Source organism: Thamnophis sirtalis, unplaced genomic scaffold (genome assembly GCF_051295495.1).
Source record: "Thamnophis sirtalis isolate CommonGarterSnake01/CBP01778 unplaced genomic scaffold, rThaSir2_p1.2 scaffold_7, whole genome shotgun sequence".
In the NCBI taxonomy this organism is placed as follows: Eukaryota; Metazoa; Chordata; class Lepidosauria; order Squamata; family Natricidae; genus Thamnophis; species Thamnophis sirtalis.
In genome coordinates, this window is record NW_028261387.1 from 93,338,894 (window position 1) to 93,366,564 (window position 27,671).

Consider the following 27,671-nt stretch of genomic DNA (forward strand, 5'->3'; position numbering starts at 1 on the left):
ATGGCTGGCTAGGGAATCCTGGGAGTTCTTCAAGGCACATAAGAGCAATAAGAATTGGAAGGGACTTCAGATGTCTTCTAGTCCAACCCCCTGCTCAAGCAAGAAACCTTATACCATTTCAGACAAGGGGTTGTCCAGTCTCTTCTTAAAAGCCTCCAATGATGGAGCACCCACAACTTCTGAAAGCAAGCTGTTCCACTGGTTAATTGTTAGGAAGTTTCCCCTTAGTTGTATGTTGCTTCCTCCTTGATTAGTTTCCATCCATTGCTTCTTGGCCTGCCTTCAGCTGCTTTGGAGAATAGGACTCCCTCTTCTTTGTGGCAGCCACTCAAATATTAGAAGACTGTTATATCACCCCTAGTCCTTTCATTAGAATGGACATACCCAATTCCTTCAATGTCTTCATATATTTTAGCTTCCAGGCCCCTAATCATCTTAGTTGCTCTTCTTTACGCTCTTTCCAATGTCTTCACCAGTTATGTCTGACCAAAACTGGTGTGGTCTTACTAAAGCTTTATAAAGCGGTACTAATACTTCACGAGATCTTGAATCTGACCGATTATATCCCAGAGTTGTGAAGGAGCAGATGTCATCTCAGAACCCTTGTATCATAGTTTAAAAAAATCTTGGAACAGTGGGGAACTATCAGAGGATTGGAAAAAAGCTAATGTGGTTCCCATCTTCAAAAAAAAAAGAGGAAACAAATAAACCCAGGAAACTACAGAGTAATCAGTCTAACATCAATATCTGGGAAGTTACTGGAAAAGATAATCAAAACACAGATTTTTGAACATCTAAAAACAAATAAAAGTTATAACTACCAGCCAGCACGGGTTTGTTAAAAACAAATCATGCCAAACCATTCTTATTTCATTTGTTGACAAAGTGAGTAAATCAGCAAAATGCTGCGGGCATAGTATATTTAGACTTCAGCAAGGCATTTGACAAAGTAGACAACTTATTTCTTGGTAAGCTAAAAAATGTGGGATGAACAGCATCGCCACCAGATGGATTTGTAACTGATAAATCGTACTCATCAAGTAGTACATCTACATGGAAGGAAGGAAGCAGTTGGGTGCCACAAGGTTCCGTCTTAGGCCCAGTACTCTTCAATATCTTCATAAATGACTTAGGTGAAGGAATAGAAGGGGAATTCATCAGATTTGCAGATGACACTGACAGGAATAGCCAACACCCCAGAAGACAAGCTCAGGATCCAGAAAGATCTTGACAGACTTGAACAATGGGCCCTATCCAACAAAATGACATTTAATGTGGAGAAAAGCAAGGTTTTACACTTGGGCAGGAAAATGCCAGAGGTACAAGTACAGATTGGGCAAAAATAGTAGCTGTGAGAGGGATCTTGGAGTCCCAGTGCATGATCACTTAAACATGAGTTAGCAATAGCAATAGCAATAACAATAGCAGTTAGACTTATATACCGCTTCATAGGGCTTTCAGCCCTCTCTAAGCGGTTTACAGAGTCAGCATATCGCCCCCACAGTCTGGGTCCTCATTTCACCCACCTTGGAAGGATGGAAGGCTGAGTCAACCCTGAGCCAGTGAGATTTGAACCGCTGAACTGCAGATAACAGTCAGCTGTAGTGGCCTTCGGTACTGCACCCTAACCACTGCGCCACCTCGGCAAAAAAAGCTAATACACTCCTAGGTTGCATTAACAGAGGGATAGAACCTGGTGATTTATGTTCATGAAGATCAGACAGGTGTTCTGCTAACCATTTTCTTGCTTATTTTAATTTTTATTTCTAATCTGTCTTTCACAATTATGTTTTCTTTCTAAACCTGATTTTTCTCTACATTGAGTTTCATTTTGTTGGATGGGGCCTGGTGAACAAGTCTGTCAAGATCCATAAATCTTGAGCCTATCATCTGGGGTGTTGGTTATTCCTGCCAGCTTCGTGTCCTCTACAAATTTGATGAGTGACCCTTCTATTTGTTCATCTAAATCGTTTATGACTTCAACCCCCAGAATTCCCCAGCCAGGTTGTTCAAGTTGAAATCCACAAGTCTTAAAGCGGCCAAATTTGGTGGAAACACCCCACCCCACACCCCAATCTAAAGGCTAGTCTGTTCCCCGAAGCCAAAACCTACTTTCCAATATTCCAGGCTTTTCTCCATGACCGGATATGAAGGAAAAAACACCAGGAGTCCATTTGGTATTATTCGGACAAGATTAACTGCAATAAAACACAGAGTGAGTTAAAGCAACTTTATCTGACTTGAGTACTGAGATAACATTTGCTTTTTAAAACACCTTTGGACATTCCTCTGCTGATCTACTGGCAGTCCTTGACTTACGACCACACTAGGGACCAGAATTTATGTTGCTAAGCAAGGCAACTGTTAAGTGAATTGCACCCCCACTTTATGATATTTTTGGGCCACTGATATTAAGCAAACCACTGCAATTAAGAGCATCATGATTCATTAAGCAAATCCGGTTTCTCCCACTGACTTTGCTTCTCAAGACACCGGCTGGGAAGGTCCCAAATGACGATCATGTAACTCGGGACGTTGAGACCGTTGTAAATACATGCCGATTGCCAAGTGTCTACATTTGGATCACATGTGGGTGGGATGCTGCAATGGTTGTGAGTACAGTCACTGGGTGCAAGTCACTGTTTTCAGCACCATTGTAACTTCGGCCTCTAAGTGAATGGTTGTACGTCAAGGGGTACTTATATTTCACTACAGCCCTGTTCTCAACAAAGCAAAGTATGAGTCTCTCAGCCCTCTTCCTTTTTTTAATTTTTAATTTTATGTTAAACACATAAACACATCAGCAAAAACAAACACATGACTTAAAACAAGATAGGAACAAGAAGTTAAATCATATATCATACAGCAGTTCCGTATCAGTTTCTTTACAGTTAGTGTTTTCCCTTCTATACATTTCTATCTTGCATTCATGGTGTCCTTATTCGTTATCCATTTTTATGTACAATTCTATATTTATTTATACTTAGCTATTTATAACAAAATATTGTTTACCTATATTGTGTTTTATATTCTTACTATCATTTATTCTCTTACATACAAGTATAGGTATACATTCACAGTTATTCTTTTTCTTTGCCATTCTTATACTTTTGTTATTCCATTTAAAAGGTTGTAATATACAGTTTGAGTTGTTTTGTTTACCATCCCTAGCGCCTGTTGTAACACTACCTTATTTTCCCTTTCTTTTCTCCCTCCCTCCCTTCCTTCTCTACTTCCTTCCTTCCTCCTCTCCTTCCCCTTCTTTCTTCCCTTACCTCTCCCCTACTCCTACCCTCTCTCTTCCCCTTCCTGCCCTCTCTCAGCCCTCTTCCTATCCCTAAAATTTTGGGGTACAAGAATAAATACATCGAAACAGCGAAGGACCAGCCCGCATGCTGCCCTCCCGAGCTCCATTTTCGCTGGCAGAGATTGAGATTTGTTTTATTTATATGCCGCCCTTTTCCGGGAGGGACTCAGGGCGGCGAACAACTCAAAAGGGGGAAAGGGAACATAGAACACAATACAAGTAGTTAAAATAGCCAAGAATCACACAGCCACACAGGTCGAGAGGGGAGGGGAACTCGTCAACCCCAGGCCTGCCGGCACAGCCAGGTTTTGACGGCTTTCCGGAAGGCCTGGAGAGAGGTGAGGGTCCGAATCTATCTATCTATCTATCTATCTATCTATCTATCTATCTATCTATCTATCTATCTATCTATCTATCTATCTATCTATCATCTATCTGATAATGCAGTATTGCAGGCTAACTCTGCCCACTGCAGAGGGCTGTGAAGCACTAGAAAGCAGTATATAAGTCTAAGTATATAAGTCTAAATATCCTTCCCTGCATGACTGGGTGGAGAGGCGCCAGCGTAATGGGATGAAGACACAAACACACACACACATACCTGAATTATACAGTATGACATGAAATTGTAACGTCCCCTTGAGTACTCTGGACTGACAGCTGCTTACCAAGAGTGGTTCCAGCAACAGATTTTATAGCCCACCAGCTTTTAAAGAATCACCAATGTCCGCGTTATGGCTTATCTCTTCCTTCAACCCTCACTTATTCTGCTATGCACCCTATCAACTGCACTGGAGCATTCAGTCCTGACCTGCACCCAGATTCTTTCTGCTTTACCTACGGTTTTCCCAATGGCGGACTGGCATTCTTCCGTGAATCTGTAAACGAAGAGAGAAGGAATCTCATCAGCATGCAGCTTCTAGGTATTAGGAAGGTGGTCATACTGCTCGATTGTCACAATAATTTGCGGGAAAAATAAACGAATCTCTTTTCCATGCTCAGTTCGTGGTGCTAAAATTGCTTTCCATGCCTCTCCAAGCTGTGTGGAATTGTTCTTCAGCAACAAAACTATCTGTTTGTGAGCTCTGGCACAGCCTAGCTAACTGCCATCTTTCCACCTGTGACTCTAAAATCCCTATCAGGTACAGGTCGTCCTCAACTTACGACCACAAGTGAACCCAAATTATTGGTTAACTGAGTCTTGCCCCGTTTTGTGACCTTTCTTCTCACACATGTTAAGTGAATTATCACAGCTGATAAGTTAATAAGACAGTTAAAGACGGCTTCCCCAGTGACTCGTGCTTGTCAGAAGGTCGCAAAACCTGATCACATGACCCCGGGACACCGCAACGGTCATAAATATGGTCACATGACCATGAGGAAGCTGCAACGGTCCTAAGTGTGAGAAACACTCATAAGTCGCTTTTTTTCAGTGCTATTGCAACTTTCAACGGTCACTAAATGAACTGTTTTAAGTTGAGGACCGTGTGTGCATGCATGTGTGTGTGTCTGTGTATATATACCGTATTTTTCAAAGTTTAAGATGCACCAAGATTTTGAAGAGGAAAATTTAAAAAAAGTTTTTGCACTTTGCAGACCTCCCCAAAATGGCCCTTTTTTTGCAAAAACGGGCCCGTTTTTTGTCAAAAAAAGGGGGGGGCATGCATAGTCTTTAGGAGGCTTATAGAGTGCTCCTGGGGGCTGGGGGGGAGGGCAAAAATAAGCAAAAAACGGCCTGTTTTTCATGAAAATGGGGCCGTTTTGTTAAAAAAAGAGCATGCATAGCCTTTGGGAAGCTTCCAGAGTACTCCTGGGGGCTGAGGGGTCAAAAGCGAGCAAAATATGGCCTGTTTTTTGCTCATTTTTGCCCTCCCCAGCCCCCAGGAGCACTCTGGAAGCCTCCTAAAGGCTATGCATGACCATTTTTGCAAAGGGGGAGGGGTTTCGGGAGGCTAAAAATGCTATATTTAATGTATAAGACACACCCAGATTTCACCCTTTTTTTTGAGGGAAAAAGGTGTCTTATACTCCGAAAAATACAGTGTGTGTGTGTGTGTGTGTGTGTAATCTAATGACAAGTGAGGAGGGCAGGGGCAGAGAGGGGGGAATCTGTTATTAGTCAATCACCTCCATTATGCTGATCCCCCCACTAGGGACCTAACCCAACAGGCAGAACCAGGTCCTTAGGCCCTTAGGAAAAGATAGCAGGGTTGGGTCCAATCTCACATGAGAGTGGGGTGGGGGTGGAGATGTTCCAGAGGGAAGAAGCAACAGCAGAAAGACTCTTCTCCTGCATCTCCCCCTACCCCAACTAGAATAATGAGTCTGCCGGGACTGGCAGCATGCCTCCTCCGCCGGCACAAGTGGTACAGGCCAGTCCCAGTGGGGTGAGACGGTCCCTCAAGTAACCTGGACCCATGAGGGGCTTTAAAGGTGACCACCAACACCTTGAAGCAGACTAGTAAACAATTTAGCTGGCGGAGCGGTGGCCTTAGTGGTATTCGTTGGCCGACCTCTGATCCGAAGGTTGTAAAACGTGACAGCGAACAAAATGAAGTGAAGGGCACAGCAGAACCCTGAGAAATGTGCAAATGCACAATCGCAAGTTCACCGGCATCGCTTTCCCTAGTGCAGTGTTTCCCAACCATGGCAACTTGAAGATGTCCGGACTTCAACTCCCAGAATTCCCCAGCCAGCATTCGCTGGCTGGGGTATTCTGGGAGTTGAAGTCCGGACATCTTCAAGTTGCCAAGGTTGGGAAACACTGCCCTAGTGCTTCGTCAGGGATCTTCTCTCCTAAGATGCTTTCTGGGGGCCAAATTCCCTGAAACAGTTAAGATTCCTGTAATAGTTTTATCTCCGCACGTAGGAAGTCGTCCATTGTCTGCTTTCTGAGGAAAGAGGAACGCTGTGCTAGGATGATAAATAGAGATATGACAAATGGAGAATGCAGATGGTGTTGTTCCAGAAGAATGGCAAATTTGCAATGGTGACTTTTCAACTCAGCAACACCCCCTAAGGTTTATCTGTGATCTTTGGCCAGCTGATCTAAATGGGCTTTTGTTTTGTTTTTAGAGTTAGAAAAAATACGTCAAAGAATACGAATAAGCATATATTTCGCAATTAGAACTGATAGCACCATTCGTTAAAGGGAAGGGGAAGTGCAGAGTCCTTGGTGTTCTCTGACCTTAGTGGTTTTCTTGCAGACCTTTCCATCATCAGTGCTAGAAGGGCCCCCCCTGGGCGGCCTGGTCCCTTCCCCTGCACCGGCGGGGAGGCCAATACCTCCGGGTCTCATCCTGCCGGGAAGGGGAACCCGCCGGGGCCCCTTAATGGGAGATGGACACGGGGCCCCTTAATGGGAGATGGACACGAATGGGGGAGTCTTTCTCTTCCCCCCCCCCAGTGTTGGGAAGGGAGGGGGTTGAGGCCTGGTTTCTTTTTTCAACCCAGGCCTCTGAGGGCCTGAATGGAGGGGGGGGGACTTGACCCTGATGACCATTTGAGCCTCTTTTTTTGGGGGGGGGGGCGACCCACTGTCCTATTAATAACCTGAAAGGAAAGCGAATACCTGAGCGAGAAGAGAATGCTGCAACACTGGAGGTTTTTAGGAAGAGATTAGACAACCATTTGTCTGAAGTGGGGTAGGGTTTCCTGCCTGAGCAGGGGGTTGGACTAGAAGACCTCCAAGGTCCCTTCCAGTTCTGTTATTCTATCTATTCCATTCCCCATCCCTTGCGTATCCTATCCTTCCCTATGCCTATACCTATCCTATCCTAATTAATATTGGTAAACCAAGGTTGGAAGGAGAGATCTTTGTTGTTCTCTTGATCTCGGTTGTTTCCCTGCAGACATTTCACGACCCAGCTGGGTAACGCCATCAGTGTTAGAAGGGAGCAGAGTGTGTGGAGTGGAGGACGAGGAGGAGAACTGTGGGGTCCTTGGTGCTCTCTGATCTTAGTGGTTTCTTGCAGATGTTTCATGACCCATCTAGGTCAGGGGTCTCCAACCTTGGCAACTCTAAGATTTGTAGACTTCAACTCCTAGAATTCCCTCGGCTCTGAGAGAAGACCCCCTGATCTAGGTAACATCATCAGTGTTAGAAGGGAGGAGGGTGTGAGGAGGAGGATTGTAGGGTCCTTGATGCTCTCTGAGCTTTGTGGTTTTCTTGCAGATGGTTTCATGACCCAACTAGGTAACATCATCAATGCTAGAAGGGAGCAGGGTGTGTGGAGGAGGAGAAGGAAGAGGAAGAAAAAGAGAACGGTGGGCTCCTTGGTGCTCTCTGATCTTAGTGATTTCTTCCAGATGTTTCATGACCCATCTAGGTAACATCATCTGTGCTAGAAGGGAACAGGGTGCGAGGAGGAGGAGGACCATGGGGTCCTTAGTAATCTCTGATCTTAGTGGTTTTCTTGCAGATGTTTCATGACCCAACTAGGTAACATCATTAGGATACTGAGCTGCAAACATTCTCTTCTATTGGAGGAGACTCTCATAGAATAAAAATGATGTAAGACTCTGTTTGAATTGTGACACCCTGAGATATCAGTAACAAGTTTGAAAGGGGGGGGGAAGGTTGGAAACTTTTGCAACCGCTTCAGCTCAGTCAGAGCTGAAGAAGCCTCTTGGATGAGAAGCAAAACATCTTCAAAGAGAAACCAGAAAGTCCAGTTGCCTCTTGAAAAAGCGCTTTTGGGACAACGTTGACCTGGATGACTGAGAATCTCCAGACCGCTCTCTCTTAATCTCAAAGAAATCCTAAGGATATCAGCAGAGTCCTGATATATCACACTTTACCCAAATAAGCAGAGATTAACACAAAACCAACAGTCAAACTTAAAGAACACGCCAATCAGAGAAACACCAACTCAGATAAGCAAGCAACCAAACAGTCAACAATAGGCTATTCAAGGAACCAACAAGAACAATCCCACCAACACTGACAAGGGGAAGCCACTGGTATATAAACACAGAGCAAACCCTACTGCCTTCTAGCACTGATGATGTTACCTAGTTGGGTAATGAAATGTCTGCAAGAAAACCACTAAAGTCAGAGAGCACCAAGGACCCCACAGTTCAATCCTGAGCTTAAAATGATACCTTCTATTGATTCCAATGTGTCTCCCTGATACTATGGTGTATGAAGCACTTACATATCAGTGCACATTTACCATTCAATGCTTAAGTGAACAAAATCACAACAACAACAACAACAACACACTGATTGAGAAAAATAAGGTTACAATCATAGACATCACAATACCAGGTGATAGCAGGGTCGATGAGAAGGAACATGAAAAAATTGTGAAATACCAGGACTTAAAAATTGAAATTCAACGATTATGGCACAAACCAGCAGTGGTAATTCCAGTGGTAATTGGCACACTGGGTGTTATTCCAAAAGCACTGGAATTACATTTAAAACAGTTAAAAATTGACAAAATCACCATCAGTCAAATGCAAAAAGCCGCACTGCTTGACGCATATTACAAAAATACGTTACGACTTCCTAGGCTCCTGGGTGGGGCCCGACTAGTAATCAATGCCAAATCCGGCGAAACAACTGGCCGCTGTGATACAATTCTGTTGTTGCGAATAATAATAATAATAATAGCTGGGGGATACCAAACAGGAAATAATTCATTACCTATGCTCGAAAGTGGAGGACAGCAAACCTCCATCCGGTCCTTTGGGTATGACTCCTACGCAAATTTGATGCTTCTCGATAACATGTGGGTTTTCCAGATGAACTGGGAACGGTCTAAAGAAAAAGAGAGAGTCAACACAATGTAATCAGCCTATTAGAGAGATGGCCTTCACGGCTTAATATTTGCCTGCCTAATTCCTGAAACCAGGCAGGATTAGCAGGCAGCCACCGGTGAGTACTTTAGGGTTAAGTGTAGCAATCTGCAGCAACATTACAGGGAGTCCTACAAGCATTCGTTTAGTGACCGACGTTACAACGGCACTGAAAAAAGTGACCATTTTTCACACTTACGGCCAACTCCCCACACACACGGTCACGTGATCAAAATTTGGATGCTTGGCAATTGGCATGTATTCATGATGGTTGTGGGGTCCCGGGGGTCTTTTGTGACTTTCCGACAAGACCAGTCAATGTGGAAGCAGGATTCACTTAACAACCACGTTATTAGCTTAGAGTAAGAATAACAGAAGTGTTGGGAGGGACCTTAGAGGTCTTCCAGTCCAACCCCCTGCTCAGGCAGGAAAAGCTACACCATTTCAGACAAATGGTTACCCAACATCATCTTAAAAACTTCCAGTGTTGGAGCACCCACAACTTCTGGAGGCAAGTTGTTCCAATGATTAATTGTTTAGCTTCACAGCTGTCAAGATTCATTTAACAACTGAGGCAAGAAAGGTTGTAAAATGGGGCTAAACTCACTTAGCTATCTCACTTAGCCAGAGAAATTTTGGATTCAGTTGTGGTCCTAACTCAAAGACTACCCGTAGATAGTCATTAAATTCATTCCTACAACCTCCTCCATTGTGCACATTGTTTCCTGAGAGGAAGGAGAGTTGACAATTTTCACAAGGAGAAAAGACAATTCTCTAAGTCTAAAGGAAGTTGTTTAATAACATAATTCACTTTGCACTGATGGTAATCTTACGTAAATGTTCATCCTGTACAAAATAAGTCCAGATACTGTACCTACCAACCTTCCACTCTTATTATCCAGAGTAATAAAAATAAAGCAAGGGGGCGGGGGGGAAACATTTCTCACATATTTCATGGAGATTATTGGCCGGGATAATACACAGTGGCTTGAAATGGACATTAATTTTCACAAAGTAAAGAGGTGTAGAAACAAAGTTGAACGGAGATAAATCCAAAGCAAAACTTGCATTCAGACTTAGATGCAAAACATCTGTTGAGGTCTTCACAACAGAGCAACTTATAAGTTCGCATTTTGCATGATTTAATGAGTAGTTAACTTGCAGTAAGACGGACAGCGTATAAACTTTATGAATGAATGAACAAAAACACCTTGAAAGAAGGCAAATATGCGGGCAGTCCTCGACTTGGATGGTTCGTTTAGTGACTGTTCAAAGTTACAACGGCACGGAAAAAAGTGACTTCTGACTGGTTTTTTTTTCACACTTAAAACCACTGCAGCATCCTTTTGGTTGTGTGGTCAGAATCCAGATGCTTAGCAACTGGTTCATATTTATGATGGAGCTCCCCATTATGCAACTCACGTGATTCGCTTCAGTGAGCTTCTGACAAGCAAAGTCAATGGGGAAGCCACTTTCAGTCAACAACTGGGTTACTAGCTTAACAGCTGCAGTGATTCCTTTAACAACTGTCATCAAGAAAGGTCATAAAATAGGGCAAAACTCACTTAACAAATGTTTCACTTAGCACAAGGGTTCCCAATCCCGGGTGCATGAGACTCTACACACCCACTTCACAGCCTGTTCTTGTTGCTCCCCTCTGGGAGGAGGTTTCGAAGTATTTCTAACAGAACTACCCAATTTGTTCCTTGGGCCCATCCCATCTTGTAAACTTGCAAGGTTTGTTTTTCTCGCCATGTACATGTACACATCCAAACTAGAGTGTTTTTAGAATTCTTGATTGGCCAAGTGTGATTGGACACACAAGGAGTTTGCCTTCGGTGCATTAAGCTCTCAGGGCACATAAAAGAAAAGATACATTCATCAAGAATCATTAGATACAACACTTAGTGATAGTCACAGGACACTAAGGCAGCAAGCAAGTCATATTAGATAAATAAAATTAAATAAAACCACATGAATCGTAAAGATACAAGCAACAAGGTTATAGTCATAAGAAGATAGGTCAGTGATGGCAAAGCTATGGCATGCGTGCAAGAGGTGGCATGCAGAGCTCTCTGTGGGCACAAGCACCGTTGCCAACTGGTCTTCACGGGTGTCGGAGCGTCAGAAAATGGCCTGAAAACACCCCAAAAAACAGGCTGTTTTCTGGGCCGTTTTCAGTTTCTTTTTGGGGCCATTTTTCTGGCCTGTTTTGAGGCTGTTTTTTGAGCCATTTATGGCCCTGAAAAACAGCCCAAAAATGGCCTGAAAAATGACCCAAACCCACGCAGTTTGTTGGGCCCTTTTCAGACTGTTTTTGAACCGTTTTTTGGCCCCAAAACTGTCTGAAAAATGACCCCAAAATGCCCCAAAATATGGCCAAAAAACAGGCAGGTGCATGCTGGCCAGCTGGTCTTTGGTTTTTTGGTGCTACGGCGTGCACACATTGCACGCACGCATATTCTGGTTTGGGCACTCGGTTCGCCATTACTGAGATAGGAAGGATGAGAAGAATAGTACTACAGTCTTAGTAAATAAAATAGTTTGATAGTGTTGTGGGAATTAGATGTTTAGCAGAGTGATGGCATGCGGGGCGGGTAACTGTCCTTGTGTCTAGTTGTTCTGGTGTGCAAATGCTCTATAACGTCATTTGGAGGGTACAAGTTGAAACAATTTATAAGAGTTGTTTCTCCTTGTCATATAATATATGTGGTTATATATAGAGCCAAGGTGGCGCAGTGGTTAAAGTGCTGTACTGCAGCCACTTCAGCTGACTGTTATCTGCAGTTCGGCAGTTCAAATCTCACCGGCTCAAGGTTGACTCAGCCTTCCATCCTTCCGAGGTGGGTGAAATGAGGACCCAGACTGTGGGGGCGATATGCTGACTCTGTAAACCGCTTAGAGAGGGCTGAAAGCCCTATGAAGCGGTATATAAGTCTAACTGCTATATGCATAATTTTGTCTTTATTGTGTCATGTTTATGTAGTGTACATTGGAGGTGGAGACCCTTTGAGAGCTGCACGCAGCGAGATTTCATTTTAATGTACGCCACCCCAGTAAGTAAAGTTTCTGTTTCAAGTTGAGTGTTGATCTTTAAAATTCTTTCTATTGTCATCTGCATTTGAACCCAGACATTTCTGGCTTTTTTTTTCAAGCCCACCAAGGGCGATAAAACAGTCAAGCATTCCAATGAACATTTCCGGGCACAACAAAACTAACGTTTGACAAGTTTGAGTTTTATCAGTATAAGTATAGTGATTAATTACGGTGGGCAGGCAATAGGATTTCTTGACAATCGCAGAAGAAAATAAACACATTGTTCAGTAACAGGAATTGGGGCGACAATGACGATATCCGTGGAAAATCCCCGAGTTTTTCCTCTTTCAGTTATCACTGCTGTCAATATTATTTCAACCCCGGGGCAAAAGTTGCTTCCAACTATTCTTTTATAGAGATAATTTGGAGTCTGGAGGCTGATTTGCAACAGCTTGCCCTGGAGGAGTCCAAGGAATCTCCCATTTTCAAGGGCTTCAGGAAGCTTGGAAAAAATTTTCCTGGAAGATCTTTTAAGATGTGGGAATTAATGCTGGACAGCTTCCAGGACAGGAAACATCACATTAATTGGAATGGATTAAACCTTAAATATACATGTCCCAAAGGTGCTTTTGTGCAAAGAGGCAACTGGAATTTGCTTTTCCTTGAAGACGTTTCTCTTCTCATCCAAGAAACTTGGATGAGAAGAAGCAGAATGTCTTCGAGGAAAAAAGAAAAGAAAGTCCAGCTGCCTCCTGAAAAAAGCATCTTCTGGGGCAACCATGAGCTGGGTAACCAAGCACCTCCACAGACAGTTAAATATATTTGTTTTATTGTAGGCCGCCATCATGTGGGAAACAAGGACAGCAGCTGTTTTATTGAAGGTTATTGACGGATGTGAAAATATCTTTGGCTTTGGATTTTACTGTATGGCTTTTTAATGTTTTTTATTTGTTTATTTGTATCATGCCTTTATTATTTTTACAAATAACTCAAGGTAACAGATATATGCAACACACCTTCCTTCTCCTATTTTACCCACAACAACCTCCCTCTGAGGTGGGTTTGGCTGAAAATCAGGGTACTGGCCCAAAATCATCCAGCTGGCTTTCATGCCTAAGGCAGGATTAGAACTCACCATCTCCTGGTGATTGGCCCAAAGTCACCCAGCCGACTTTCATGGCTAAGGCGAGACCAGAACTCATTGGTTTTCTAGTCTGGTGCCTTAACCACTAGATCAAACTGACTCTGATTCAAAACACTATATTTACTTATTTAAGGCATTTTGTATTTATTTACTTAATTGTGTGTTAAATGTATTTGCTGCCCATCTTGCTGTGGAGCTATTCTGGGTGATTTACGAAAACACAGGAGGGGGGGGGGGTGATGAAAAAAATCCACGTAAACAATAACAAAGGAATAAAGCAATAAAAATAAACAATGGAGGTAAAATCAAGTAAATAAATAATATAGTTGCCTGTTTTTTTTAAAAAAAACATGTGTATAATTTTAAAATGTTAACTGCTTTTCTATTTATCTTTTTACAATCTCTAATCTGCTCAGAGTCATTTTATTGGGGCATATATTTGTGGTATATATCAATAAAATAAAATGAAATAATAAAATAACAAATAAATAATATAATATAATATAATATAATATAAGAGCCAAGGTGGCGCAGTGGTTAAATGCAGCACTGCAGGCTACTGCTAGATCAGCAGGTCAGCGGTTCAAATCTCACCGGCTCAGGGTTGACTCAGCCTTCCATCCTTCCGAGGTGGGTAAAATGAGGACCCAGATTGTTGGGGGCAATATGCTGACTCTCTGTAAACCGCTTAGAGAGGCCTGAAAGGCCTATGAAGCGGTATATAAGTCTACTGCTATTGCTATTGCTATTATTGCTATAATATAATAATATAAAATAATATAATATAATATAAAATAATATAATATAATATAAAATAATATAAAATAGCATAAAATAATAAAATAGTAAAACTGATCATCTTATACAGAACTCTGCGAATCTCCCAATCAGCAATTAAAAGAATATTAGGAATAAAGCATAATGCATAAATATAATAAATCCATAAACATTAGCACAGATATCATAAAAAAGGAAGGAAGGAAGGAAGGAAGGAAGGAAGAAAGGAAGGCGACAATTTTATACTGAATTCTGGGAAGCTCTCAATCAGCAATTAAAAATATTAATAATAAAATAATACATAAATATAATAAAACCATAAACATTAAACACCTTGCACCAAAGCGAAACACGCAACCTGCAATCCCTCATTAAAGCCTCTCACAACCCCTCTCCCTATCCAACTCTTGGGGTGGGGAAAAAACCAAGCCTTTCCATAGGGTAAGGGCTCCTATGGAAAAGCCAGGCTTCCTAGCTCCCATGATGTGGCGGAATGTAGTCTGGATTCCAAAGAGGGAGGGGCTGCTTCCCAGAGAGCAAAGAAACCAGGAGCTTGGAATGTCTGATGGGCAGGAAGAGAATTAAGATAGACCCTTCCTGGCAGGTGACAAATGGTGATCACATGACCCCAGGTTAGTGCAACCCTCATAAATATATGCCAGTTACCAAGTGCCTGAATTTTGAACACATGACCATGGAGATGTTGCAAGGTTCATAAGCGTGAAAACTGACTGTAAACCTTAAAGCCCTCTCTGGGTGGGTTACAATGGCAGCGTCTTGCCCCTAGCAATCCTCATTGGACCAACCTCAGAAGGGTGGAAGGCTGAGTCAACCTTAAGCCAGTCAGAATCGAACTCCTTTTGGTCCCCACACTATAAAAAAGAGATTGAGACTGTAGAAAAAGTGAGGGAAGAGCAACCAGGATGGTTAGGGGACTGGAGGGTAAAACATACGATGGACGGTTGCAGGAACTGGGCCTGGCTAGTCCAGGGAAGAGAAGGACCAGGGGAGACAAGATAGCATCTTTCAATATATTAGGGTCTGCCACAGAGAGGAGGGGGTCAAGCTATTTTCCAAAGCACCTGAAGGCCAGACAAGGAATAATGCAGTGTTTTTCAACCTTGGTGACTTTAAGTCTTGTGGACTTCAACTCCCAGAATTCCCCAGCCAGCTATGCTGGCTGGGGGATTCTGGGAGTTGAAGTCCACAGGACTTAAAGTCTCCAAGGTTGAAAAACACTGGAATAATGGATGGAAACTGAACAAGGAGAGATTCCACCTGGAAATAAGGAGAAATTCTCTGACAGTGAGAAGAATCAACCCACGGAACAGAAGTTGCCTTCGGAAGTTGTGGGAGCTTCATCCCTTGAGACTTTCAAGAAGAGACTGGACGACCATCTGTCAGAAATTGGGTAGGGTCTCCTGCTTGGGCAGGGGGTTGGACTAGATGACTTATAAGGTCCCTTCCAACTCTGCTAATCTGTTAATCCTGGCAGTGGGCAGAGTCAGCCTGCAATCCTGCATTCTATCCACATGGCTCTAATAAATACATTAATAAATTGTTGCCTATTGCTTTTAGCTGCTGCTTTTATACTCAATTTAGAGTCACCTTGACTGAAGCGGCCTATTAATTATTATTTTAATTAATTCAAAAAGGGAGGGGGAAAAACAGGACTCACATCTGCATCTCCTTAGCGAAAGAGGAAAGTGGGGAAAGGGTCCCGCTCGTCAGAATAATGGTGCGGACTCCCTGACGAACCAACTCCTGCATGCTGTATCCGGGGCTGAAGCACCAGTAGCTCAAGATCTTCCCTGTATCAAATGAACACGGAGACAAAATGTTAAGAGCACCATCGCGTATCAAATTAAAGATGAAGGTCATGATTTGCATGATTTGACACGTCACGCATCTATTGGAGTGACTTTGTTTCCCTAACTTGCTAGGGAAGAACTAAATGCAATCATTTGACATCTTTTCTCTGGGCCCACATCAAATCTTCACAAGAACGGAGTCCTTGGTGCTCTCTGGGCTTTTTTGCACACATTTCATTATCCAACTAGGTAACATCATCATCATCAGTGTCCACTTTCGAACCGGAAGGATGGGAGGTTGACTCAACCTTGAACCTGGTGAGATTCAGGGACGTGCAGTCAGGGGAGGCAAAGCCTCACCACTGTCATCATGAAAAGAAAATGTAAAAGGAAAAAGGCAAGAGCTGAGGTCAGGTTGAGCTAGTTGCTGCCAGAGTCACCGGGGATGACTCTGCTTAACTGTTTAAAAAAGCCTCTAAAAAGCGCCCTCTACAGGAGGAGGCAGGAGAACGACGTGCCTCATCTAGTCTGACTTTAGGTGTTTTATGATCACTCGAGCAGAGTTAAGCAAGGGTTAAAAGCCTAAAAATTCCTGACGTAGGTGAGGCATACACACACACACACACACACACACACACACAGCTGGATAAAACTGTATAAGCCCAGCTTCACTGATTACAAGTTTGAAAAGGCAACGTGGCTCCACCTGCATCAAAGGCTCGGATCGGCTCCAATCCAACTTCTGTGTTTGTGTTTGTTTGAGAGAGAGTGAGTGAGAGGGAAGGGGGTAGGAGAGATAGTCTAATCCAACTTCTCTGTGTGCGTGTGTCTGTTTGAGAGAGGGGGGAGGGAGGGAGAGAGGGAGGAAGGAGGGGGAGGGAGAAGAAAAAGAATGAAGGAAACTTTTTCGCAAAGGAGAAAAACAAATGCTGTCGCTTTAAATCAGAACTGAGCATGCCTGGCTGTGAAATTCTGGGAGTTGAAGTCTAAAAAAATTTGAAACCCACCACTGTGTCAGTGCCTCACCAGCCATAAATCTCGTGACCCATCAAAAGCGCGGAGGACAAAATCGCGCTCGACGAAAGCGCGCATGTGACGTCATCACAGCGCGATGAAAAAAATTAAAAATTGAAATAAAATTAAAATTAAAGCAAGCCGATTCACATAAAGGTAAGGGTTAGGTTTAGGTTTAGGGTTAGGTTAAGGGTTAGGGTTAGGTTTAGAGCGTTAGCGTTAGGTTTAGCGTTAGGTTAAGGGTTAGCGTTAGGTTTAGCGTTACGTTAACGGTTAGGTTTAGGGTTAGGTTTAGGGTTAGATTTAGGGTTAGGTTTAGGGTTAGGTTTGGGGGGGTTAGGATAAGGTTTTAGCTTTATTTTTACATTTTTCGATCACAGCGCGATGTTTTCGTCGCGCTGTGATGACGTCAAATGCGCGCTTTTGTCGAGCGCGATTTTGTCCTCCGCGATTTTGTAGTGGAACCATAAATCTCACCGCATGTCACTGGTGAGATTTGAACTGCCAAACTGCAGACAGACAGACAGCAGCCAGCAGAAGTTGCCAGCAGCACTCTAGCCAATTGGTTCATACCTATGACCACTGCTATGTCCCGAGGTCATGTAAATCACCTTTTGCAACCTAATGACAAGCAAAGTGAATGAGGTTGCCAGATTCACTTAGCAACTGGGTTTCTAACTTAACACCTGCAGCGATTCACTTAATAACTGTGACAAGGATGGTCGTAAAATGAGGCAGAACTCAAAGGTCTCACTTAACAACAAAAACTTTGGGCTCAATTGTGGTCATACGTCGAGGAGTACCTGAACAATCAGTGAAGCCCATTTAAAATGTCCATAATTGGCAGAAGTTTGTCTATTTAAGCCATTTAGTTGAGCGCCTCATAAATTATTAAATCCTTAACAGAGACTGGCAACGGACATCAAAATTCTGGGTTTTGTTCCCAGGGTTGCTGCATGCATGCCTTATCCATTTTAATACTTCTCTGCAATATTATCCAAACAGAATCCAAAGAATAATAATAAAATCCTTTTTTCCTTTTTCCAACGAAGTCTGTGTTCTGAACTGCACGTTTACAAATTTTCCTGGAACTAAGAACAAAGCCCATTTAAGAAGAAAGAGAGAGAGAGAGAAAAGACAAGCATTGTTTTTGAAAAGCAAAGGAAAATAACTCCCTGCAGAGAAACTCTATTCATGGAAAGTGTCTCTTTGTTCTTTGAGAGCCCTATTGTCTTTGTAGTCCTACCGCATTACCTGAGTGGTACCCCAGAATTGCTTCACTGACCGCGCAAAGCTCACAATGTGTTACATGCAATCAAATATCTTCCTTGCTGCATCCAGTCACACGCGTGGTGGACTTTACAATTCAATCTGTCCCTTATTTTGGCCTATCTTTCTCCCCAGTGTTATTACTACAGGTAGTCCTCCACCTACGACCACGATTAAGACTTCCCGGACTTTTCGGGAAAGGATGCAACTGGCGCACAAAACCCCAAGGAAGAAACAGTCTCCAATACAGGTAGTCCCCGACTTACAACAGTTCATTTAGTGACCGTTTGAAGTTACAGTGGCACTGAAAAAAGTGAGTTATGACCCTTTTTCAAATGATCAAAATCCAGATGCTTGGCAACTGACTCGTATTTATGACGGCTGCAGTGCCCTGGGGAATTTTCTGGCAAGCAAAGTCAATGGGGAAGCCAGATTCACTTAACAACCGTGTTACTAACATAACGACTGCAGTGATTCACTTAACAACTGTGGCAAAAAAAAGTGGTTGAAATGCGGCAAAATTCGCTTAATATCTGTCTCGCTTATGAACCAAAATTTGGGGCTCAACTGTGTTTATAAGTCGAAGACAAGCTGAAGTTGTCTCAAAGGTGATTTTTCAAAAGGCGATGGGATTGTTTTTCCTTGAGGAAGCATAAGAAGACATTTCACTTCTCATCCAAGAAGCTTCATAACTTCTTCATAACTTTGGGGGCAATGAAAGTAAGGTAAACCCACCATCCAGTCACAACTGATAAAATTTCTTGAATGAGAAGCAAAACTTCCTTCTTCAAGGAGAAACATTGTCCAGTTGACTTTTGAAAAAACACCTTTGAGACAATTATGAGCTGGATGACTGAGAATCTCCATAGACATTTAGTCTCCCAATGGCCTTCATTGTAACAACATGCTAAGTTAACAGCCTGTTGTGGCCCGCCAGTGACCAACGGATCTGGTGGCAGAGTCAGGCAGTGAGAAGGTTGGGGAGGAACATGGGCCAGTCCTGGAGTCTGGGGAAGGCTCTGATGAGGGCTCTGTGTTAGAGGCAGAAGGGGGGGGGGGGTCAGGGCCGTCCAACAATTCTCAGCTGACTTCGGAGTTGGATATCAGTGGGGCACACAAACAGCTGGAGCCTGTTCCCAGTGTGCGCATGCGCAGAGCTGCCAGGAGAAGGGAACAGCTAAGGAACAAGGGCTGACTCTGGAGTAAAGGCATAGGTGGATGGTGAATGGCCCCTCTCATAGGGAACAGAGAGGAGCAAAAGGGGAATGGAGTTTGCAGGAGACAATTAGTTCAATTCATTCGGGTGAAGATCTGTTTCTGATTTCTTGCCAAGTACTGTCTGCTACAGCGTGGCGTTTGGAAGATATCGGCCTGGCAGCTCTCCAAGCCTGATCTGTAGTTGTGAAATCTCTTGAAAGACTGTTGGCCGGGACTTTGCTGGAGAGGTATTCAGTTTAAACTAAATAAAAGGGGTTTTATTGGGACAAGGAGTCTGCTTCATGGTCTTGGGAAGCCTGGGGCAGAACACGGGTAAACAAATCGACCGCTGCATTTTATGCCAAGCTGTAACGTGTTTAACCTCCAAGTTACCTTGTTTTTTCGTTGGCACCGAGTCCCACAAATCGGTCCTGGGCTTCCATTTTGTATTGTTTTCATCAAGATGGATATGGACCTTGAGAATGAGGCAGAAGAGGATAAAAATCAAAGAACAGGAGATGAACCTGCATCACGATGTCTCAAAGGGGTCTTACACATCCATAAAAGGAGTGCAAACCATCATCCAATGCATTGCACAAGACTTATTAGGTCCATGTACTCCGATGAACGTGAACCAAATCCTTTTATTTACAATTCCTGTCCTTCCAAGTTAAAGATGATTATTTGGGAATCATCATAAAGGAGAATTTGAGTGATCAAGCTAAAAACTCCTTAACCCAAACAGACATCTTCAGGGGAACTAAACTGTCAGCTCAACTAATAACACATTAGGACACCAAGGGATACTGGCAAATGGGAAAACACCATGGGTGTTGAACAAAGCTCTGAAAATGGAAACAACTCCCAAAAATAAAGCATGTTTATGAAAAGCTGTGTCTTTGTTTTTCAAAAGCCCACAGTCCTTTTGGTTTTGCGGCATTACCTAATAGTTTTATTTATTTGCATCCCAACCTTATTATTTTTAGAAATAAGGCAGCAAACGTACCTAATATTCCTTGTTCCTCCTATTTTCCCCACAACGATTACCCTGTGAGGTTATACAATACAATACAATAGCAGAGTTGGAAGGGACCTTGGAGGTCTTCTAGTCCAACCCCCTGCCTAGGCAGGGAATTCTATACCGTTTCAGGCAGATGGCTATCCAGCATCTTCTTAAAGACTCCCAGTCCTGGGCTGAGTGAGAGCGACTGGTTCAAAGTCACAAAGTCACTGGTTTCCATGGCTAAGGGTTGAACTCATCGTCACCTGGAATCCTAATATTAGGCCAAACTGGCTTTGTAATGCTTTAATGAATTGAATTTGAATTTCCTTTATTTGTATGCTGCCCTTTTCCCTGGGGGGACTCAGGGCGGCTCACAATTCAAAAAGGGAGGGGGGGAAAGACAAACAGTATTCCAATATGGAAACAATACAACATATTAAAAGAGAGCACAACAGTCACACAATTCGGGTGGGGTTGGAATCTTAACCCCAGGCCAGCCAGGACAGCCAGATCTTCAAAGCGGCGCGGAAGGATTGGAGGGTGGTGAGGGTCCGAATCTCCACAGGGAGTTCGTTCCAGAGGGTCGGAGCAGCCACCGAGAAGGCTCTCCTCCGGGTAGTTGCCAGTTTGCACTGGCTAGTAGATGGAATTCGGAGGAGGCCGAATTAATGAACTCATTAAGTCAGCGTTTCTCAACATTGGCAACTTTAAAATATGTGAACTTCAACTCCCAGAATTACCCTAAAGTTCAATCAATCAGAACAGAGCTGGAAGGGACCTTGGAGGCCTTCTAGTCCAGCCTCCTGCTCAAGCAGGAAACCCTATATACTATTTCAGACAAGTGACTGTCTGTTCTCTGCTTGAAAACCTCCAGTGAGGGATCACCTAGAACTTCTGGAGGCAAGCTGGTTGATTGTCTTCACTGTCAGGAAATTATTTAATTCCAGGTTGCTTCTCTGTTTGATCAGTTTCCATCCATTCTTTCTTCACTTGCCTTCAGGTACTTTGGAGGATAGGTTGACCTCCTCTTCTTGGTGGCAGCCCCTCAAATAGCAATAGCAATAGCAGATTTTTATATACCGCTTCATAGGGCTTTCAGCCCTCTCTAAGCGGTTTACAGAGTCAGCATATTGCCCCCAACAACAATCCGGGTCCTCATTTTACCTACCTCGGAAGGATGGAAGGCTGAGTCAACCCTGAGCCAGTGAGATTTGAACTGCTGAACTGCTGATCTAGCAGTCAGCTGAAGTGGCCTGCAGTACTGCACTCTACCCACTGCGCCACCACGGCTCTTAAATACTGGAATACTGCTCTCATGCCCCCCACTTAGTCCTTCTTTTCTCTAGACTAGCCAAACCCAAATCCTGCAACCGTTCTTCATATTTTAGTCTTCAGGCCTTTAATCATCTGAGCTGCTACGGTTGAGAAACACTGCATTAAGTGTGTTATATACGGCAGTGTTTCTCAACCTTGGCAACTTGAAGATGTCCGGATTTCAACTCTAAGAATTCCCCAGCCAGCATTCGCTGGCTGGGGAATTCTGGGAGTTGAAGTCCGGACATCTTCAAGTTGCCAAGGTTGAAAAACACTGATATACGGGACACAAACAAATGCTTGCAGTTGCCTCTATCACTTAATGACATCGTTGCTGTTTCCAATAACATGCATATTCTGTCTGCTTAAATCTGTAAACAGTGGTAGTAAACGTTTCCCTCTTTGGGTCTGTTTTTAGCCTCCAGCTCTGTCAACGAACCAATTTTCTGCTTCAGTGTGATTGTTTTCTGGTTTTTGGTTTAAACTAAGAAAATTCTTCTGGAATAGAACCAAGTATCCGGAAGGCATCACATTGGGTAAAGTTTCACAGAGACTGTGTATGTGTACGGGCTGTCAAGAAACAGATGGATTGCAGTTTAGAAAAGAGTAACTAACAGTCAGTTTGGTCTAGTTGGTAACTAAGGGACCAGGCTAGAAACCAGGAGACAGTGAGTTCTAGTCCCACATTAGGCCTGAAAATTGCAGGGTGATTTTCAGCCCATCATCAGGAGGCTCTGAATTCTAATCCTGCCTTAGGCATGAAAGCCACTGGGTGACTTTGGACCAATCACCAAGAGACTGTGGCTTCCAGTTTGGCTTTAGGAATGAAAGCCAGCTGGGCGACTTTGGGCCAGTTCTCCCTCTTAGCCCATCCCACCTCAAAACACCTTGCTGTTTTGGAGAAAATAGGTAGGAGGAAGGAGTATTAGATATGTTCATCGCCTTCAGTTATTTACGAAAATAATAAAGGTAGTACAAAAAAAGTCTTTAAAAAACCGCAGTGGTTAAACTGAAGAGCTGTGAAACGTATGCTTTCCATTTCCTTAAAATGTAGTGGCCATTTAAATTTAATCTATCCAGTTTAGGTGCCACTTAACTCGAAACAATTCTTGCTTAGCCTATTGAAATCTTACAAAGATTTAGAAATCATACCCTAATTTTCTAGCAAAAAGCAACTAAAGAATATATCATTGCCTTACAAGGGTGTTACTTACCTTATAGTGTTTTGATACCACATGGCCTGCTACTGTACCAGGCTCCCCTTCTGATGGACCAAAATTAAAAACAGTCTACAACAGAGGGAAAAACTAAAATTAAACGAGTGAACAAATCCAGCCACGTTTCTAGTAAAGTAACGTTCGAAAATGCCTTCCCCTTATCAGAAAAAAAGGATTTCATTATGATCTTATAATTATGATTTTGCTGGCTCTCTAGTTTCTCTTTTGTGACCTTAACTCAACAGTCAGATTGAAAACATGGAAAACTAACCGCAACATTTAAAAGGTGCACTTTTTAAAGCAGTTTATTTTTTATTTATTTTAGAAAAAGGGTAACTAAGATTGGGCTAGCCACTACTGGTTAATGCACCAGGCTAGAAGCCAGAAGACTATGAGTTCTAGTCTCACCTGAGGCATGAACACCAGCTGGGTGATTTTGAGCCAATCACCAGGAGACCAAGCATCTTACACTAAGCTAAATCCAAAAGTATTAGAGAATTCCTGGAAGCCTGGCACTCAAGACAAACTAACCATCAACAGGCACATAGAGATAAACAACATCTACATACCATTCAAAAGAGACAATCACAAAGCTAAAAAAGGAAACAGAGACAAAAATATTTTCCCACCAACAATCAAGATTCAGATGAGCTGAGATCAACACCAAGATGAATGTTAGTCTAACAATCAAGCTGTAAGCAATACCCCAAATCAAGGAACTACCGAGACAAACAATCCAACAATATACAACCTAATCAAGGAACCACTAAAAACATTCCCACCAACACTAACAAGGCAAGCCACTTGTATATAAGCAGAGAGCAAAACCCCCTTCGCTTCTAGAATTGATGATGTTACCTAGTCAGGTAATGAAATGCTTGCAAGAAAACAACCTAGCTCAGAGAGCACCAGGGACCCCACAGTCCAGCCCTGAGCTACAAATATTGTCTCGTATTGGTAAGGATGTTTTTCTTTAGGAGTTTTCTGACTTCTGGTAAAAGCCGTTCCGTTGTAAAAGTATTTGCGATCTGAGGGTGATTAACATCAGTTTCTCATCATGATTATGAGCAGCAGCTGCCAAAAAAGCCAACACAGTTCTAGGCTGCATCAACAGAGGGATGGAATCAAGATCACGTGAAGGGTTAATACCACTTTATAATGCCCTGGTAAGGCCATACTTGGAATACTGCATCCAGTTTTGGTTGCCACGATGTAGAAAAGGTGTGGAGACTCTAGAAAGAGTGCAGAGAAGAGCCAACAAAGAGGATTAGGGGACTGGAAGCTAAAACATCTGAAGAAGGGTTGCAGGAACTGGGTACGTCTAGTTTGATGAAAAGAAGGACCAGGGGAGACATGATAGGAGTCTTCCAATATCTCAGGGGTTGCCACAAAGAAGAGGGAGTCAAGCTCTTCTCCAGGACACCTGAGGGCAGGACAAGAAGCAGTGGGTGGAAACTAATCAAGGAGAGAAGCAACTTAGAACTGAGGAGAAATTTCCTGACAGAACAATTAATCAGTGGAACAGAAGTTGCCTCCAGAAGTTGTGAATGCCCCAACACTGGAAGTCTTTAAGATGTTGGATAACCATTTTTCTGAATGCTGCATCTCTGGAGGTTTTTAAGAAGAGATTAGACACTCATTTGTCTGAAACGGTATAGGGTTTCCTGCCTAGGCAGGGGGTTGGACTAGAAGACCTCCAAGGTCCCTTCCAACTCTGCTCTTGTATTGATTAGTTGGAGAATTGCAGCCACCACTGACCTCTATAGGGGGAAGGGGGATCATTTACTGGCCCATCTGGCATATCTTAAGAGTTCCTTCTTGGGTTTCCAACAGATGCCTCAGTACAGCTAGTCCTTGACGTACGACAGTTCATTTAGTGAAAGTTCAAAGTTACAACGGCACTAGAAAAAGTGACTGATGACCATTTTAATGACCTTTGCAGCATCCCCATGATCATGTAATCAAAACGCAGATGCTTGGCAAACAAACAAACAAACAAAAAACTTTGTTTGAAATAAAAACCCTCAGATGTTTGGCAACTGGTTCATATTTATGACCATTGCAGTGTCTCGGGGCCATGTGGTCACTTTTTTGCGACCTTCTGAGAAGCAGCCAACGGGAAAGTCAGATTTAAGTTAACAATCAGGTTACTAACTTACCAAATGCAGTGATTCACTTAACAACGGTGGCAAGAAATGTCAAAAAAATGGGGCAAAGCACACTTAACAAATGTCTCGCTTGAGCCGCAGAAATGTCAGGCTGAACTGCGGCTGTAGCTTGAGTAAGAAGCATTATTTTGCGGCCCAAGTAAGATCCGCCTGCCAGCCTCGGGGGTTATTTTTGACAAGCATTCGGAGACAAACTCGGATTGTTTTCACGGATCTTTTTCCGTACTGCAGACTATAAGCTGCTTACGGCCATATAAACAGATGGCGTAAAAAAATCGCTGGAGCCAAATAACAGGTGATATTTTTCGCCCCTGCTGTGAAATTGCCTAGTGCTTTGCTCCGAATTTACTATTCCTTTTAGTATTTTCATTTTGGAATGGTTTAAAATGATAATGAGGATGATCAAAGCAGCCCTTGGGGGGAGAGGGGGGGGGCTGAAAGAACAGAAGGACGGAAGAGATATAATTTTATGCAAAAATAGGTTATTAAAGTCTCTGAAGGGAGAAAGATTCTTAACCAGGTCACTTCCACGTTCAGTAGCTCTGTTTCCGTAACCTGCTAAATTTGTTTTAACCCTATGGTTACGGTTTTTTGACGAGATAATCCTGGCTCAGCAATTCTACAGGTAGTCCTACGACCATAATTGAACCCAACATTTACGCTGCTATGCGAGACATTTGTTAAGTGAGTTTTCCCCCCCATTTTACAACTTTTCTTGCCATAGTTATTAAGTGAATGGTTGCAGTGGTTAAGTTAATAACCTGGTTTATAAGTGAATGTGGCTTCCCCATTGACTTTGCTTACCGGAAGATCGCAAAAGGGGAATCACATGATCCAGAGGGACCGGCAATGGTCGTAAATATGAACCAGTTGCCAAGTGTCCGAATTTTGGTCATGTGACCATGAGGATATTGTAATGGCCGTAAGCGTGAAAAATGGTCATCCCTTTTTTTCAGTGATGTTGTAACTTCCAATGAACTGTTGTAAGTTGAGGACTACCTGTAATTGGAACTGGGCGCTCCATCGCAGTCATAGGGTAAAACATGCCGTGACTGAGTTATGAACTGAGTTAAGAGCCAAGGTGGCGCAGTGGTTAAATGCAGCACTGCAGGCTACTGCTAGATCAGCAGGTCAGCGGTTCAAATCTCACCGGCTCAGGGTTGACTCAGCCTTCCATCCTTCCGAGGTGGGTAAAATGAGGACCCAGATTGTTGGGGGCAATATGCTGACTCTCTGTAAACCGCTTAGAGAGGCCTGAAAGGCCTATGAAGCGGTATATAAGTCTACTGCTATTGCTATTGCTATGATTGCGGTTGTGCCACTCCCACCTGCCGCCGTTAGGAAAATCCTGTGCGGTGGCAGCGTCCCAGAGTTACGGGATTGCAAATTGAGACCTCCAGCCGGCTTCCCCATTGACTTTGCTTGTCAGAAAATGAAGATCTGTAAAAGGCGAACATCTGACTACGGAACAATGCAATGTTGTAATTCCAAGTGGACGGCAAGCCCCTGAATTGTGACGACATGACTATGGTGCGTGTGTGTTGCGATGGCCACCATTGCTATGACTCAGTTGTAATTTTGAATGGTTGCTTTACACGAGGATGTTAAATGAGGCCTGGCTGTACTTCTGCCTGTTTAATGAGTTTACATTTTAATGAACTGTGCAAGGCCTAGAAAATCGGTTAATTTGAGAATCAGGTCAAGCACGTACTGTACTATCAATTCAATTACAAGATAGGAATAGTGGAGCCACTGGATTTGCAGTTAATTATGCTAATGCAGTTCATAAAATCTTTGGGCTTTTTGCCGATGAGGAAAAGCAGAATTCAATCAGAATAGAGATGGAAGGGACCTTGGAGGTCTTCTACTCCAACCCCCTGCTCAAGAGACCCCATACCGTTTCAGGAAAGTGGCTGTCCAGTCTCTTCGTAAAAACCTCCAGTGTTGGAGAACTCACAACTTCTGGAGGCAAGTTGTTCCACTGGTTAATTGTTCTAACTGTCAGGAAATTTCTCCTTAATCCCAGGCTGCTTCTCTCCTTGATTAGTTTCCATCCGTTGTTTCTTGTTCTGCCTTCTGGTGCTTTGGAAAATAGGTGCACCCGCCTCTTCTTTTGTGACAGCTCCTCAAATAATGAAATCCTGTTATCATGTCCCTCTACCCATACCCAGTTCCTGCAACCGTTCTTCATATCTTTTAGTCTCCAGGCCTTTAATCGGTGCAATGAAATAACTATTTCTGTTTTTTTGCTAATGTACACATCTATGTGGTATGTACCTAAACTGGGCTTGAAAACAAATTGATGGTACATAATCAATTAATCAATCATGGGTGTGTTATAGTACATATCACCATAAAGTCTAAAGCACTCAGCAATTTTAAGATGTGTTGATTTCAACTCCCAGAATCCTTAGCCAGGACATATTGGAAGTGCAGAGAGACATCTTAAGATTGCTGAATACGAAGAACACTAGTGTAATAATTGTGGTCGAATTCTTTCTGACCAAACAGTATATTTTTTTGGCCTGATTAATTCAGTGTAAAGTATAGCTTGGAGACCCATCTAGTGGTGGTTAGGAGAATGATGAACACCAGTAATAAAAACATTTATT

The 27,671-nt window shown here is 43.0% G+C and overlaps 1 protein-coding gene across 1 annotated transcript in view; it reads right to left on the reverse strand.

The window, feature by feature from the left end:
- RTEL1 (regulator of telomere elongation helicase 1) overlaps window positions 1–27,671 on the reverse strand; it is a 117,270-nt gene that overhangs the window by 48,519 nt on the left and 41,080 nt on the right. Inside the window, exons 15-20 of the mRNA XM_087720628.1 lie at window positions 22,889–22,963; window positions 19,751–19,832; window positions 15,745–15,877; window positions 8,958–9,071; window positions 4,145–4,185; window positions 2,113–2,198 (exon numbers count right to left, since the gene is read on the reverse strand). Coding sequence (XP_087576754.1) covers window positions 2,113–2,198; window positions 4,145–4,185; window positions 8,958–9,071; window positions 15,745–15,877; window positions 19,751–19,832; window positions 22,889–22,963 — 531 coding nt within the window. The remainder of the gene's footprint in view (window positions 1–2,112; window positions 2,199–4,144; window positions 4,186–8,957; window positions 9,072–15,744; window positions 15,878–19,750; window positions 19,833–22,888; window positions 22,964–27,671) is intronic.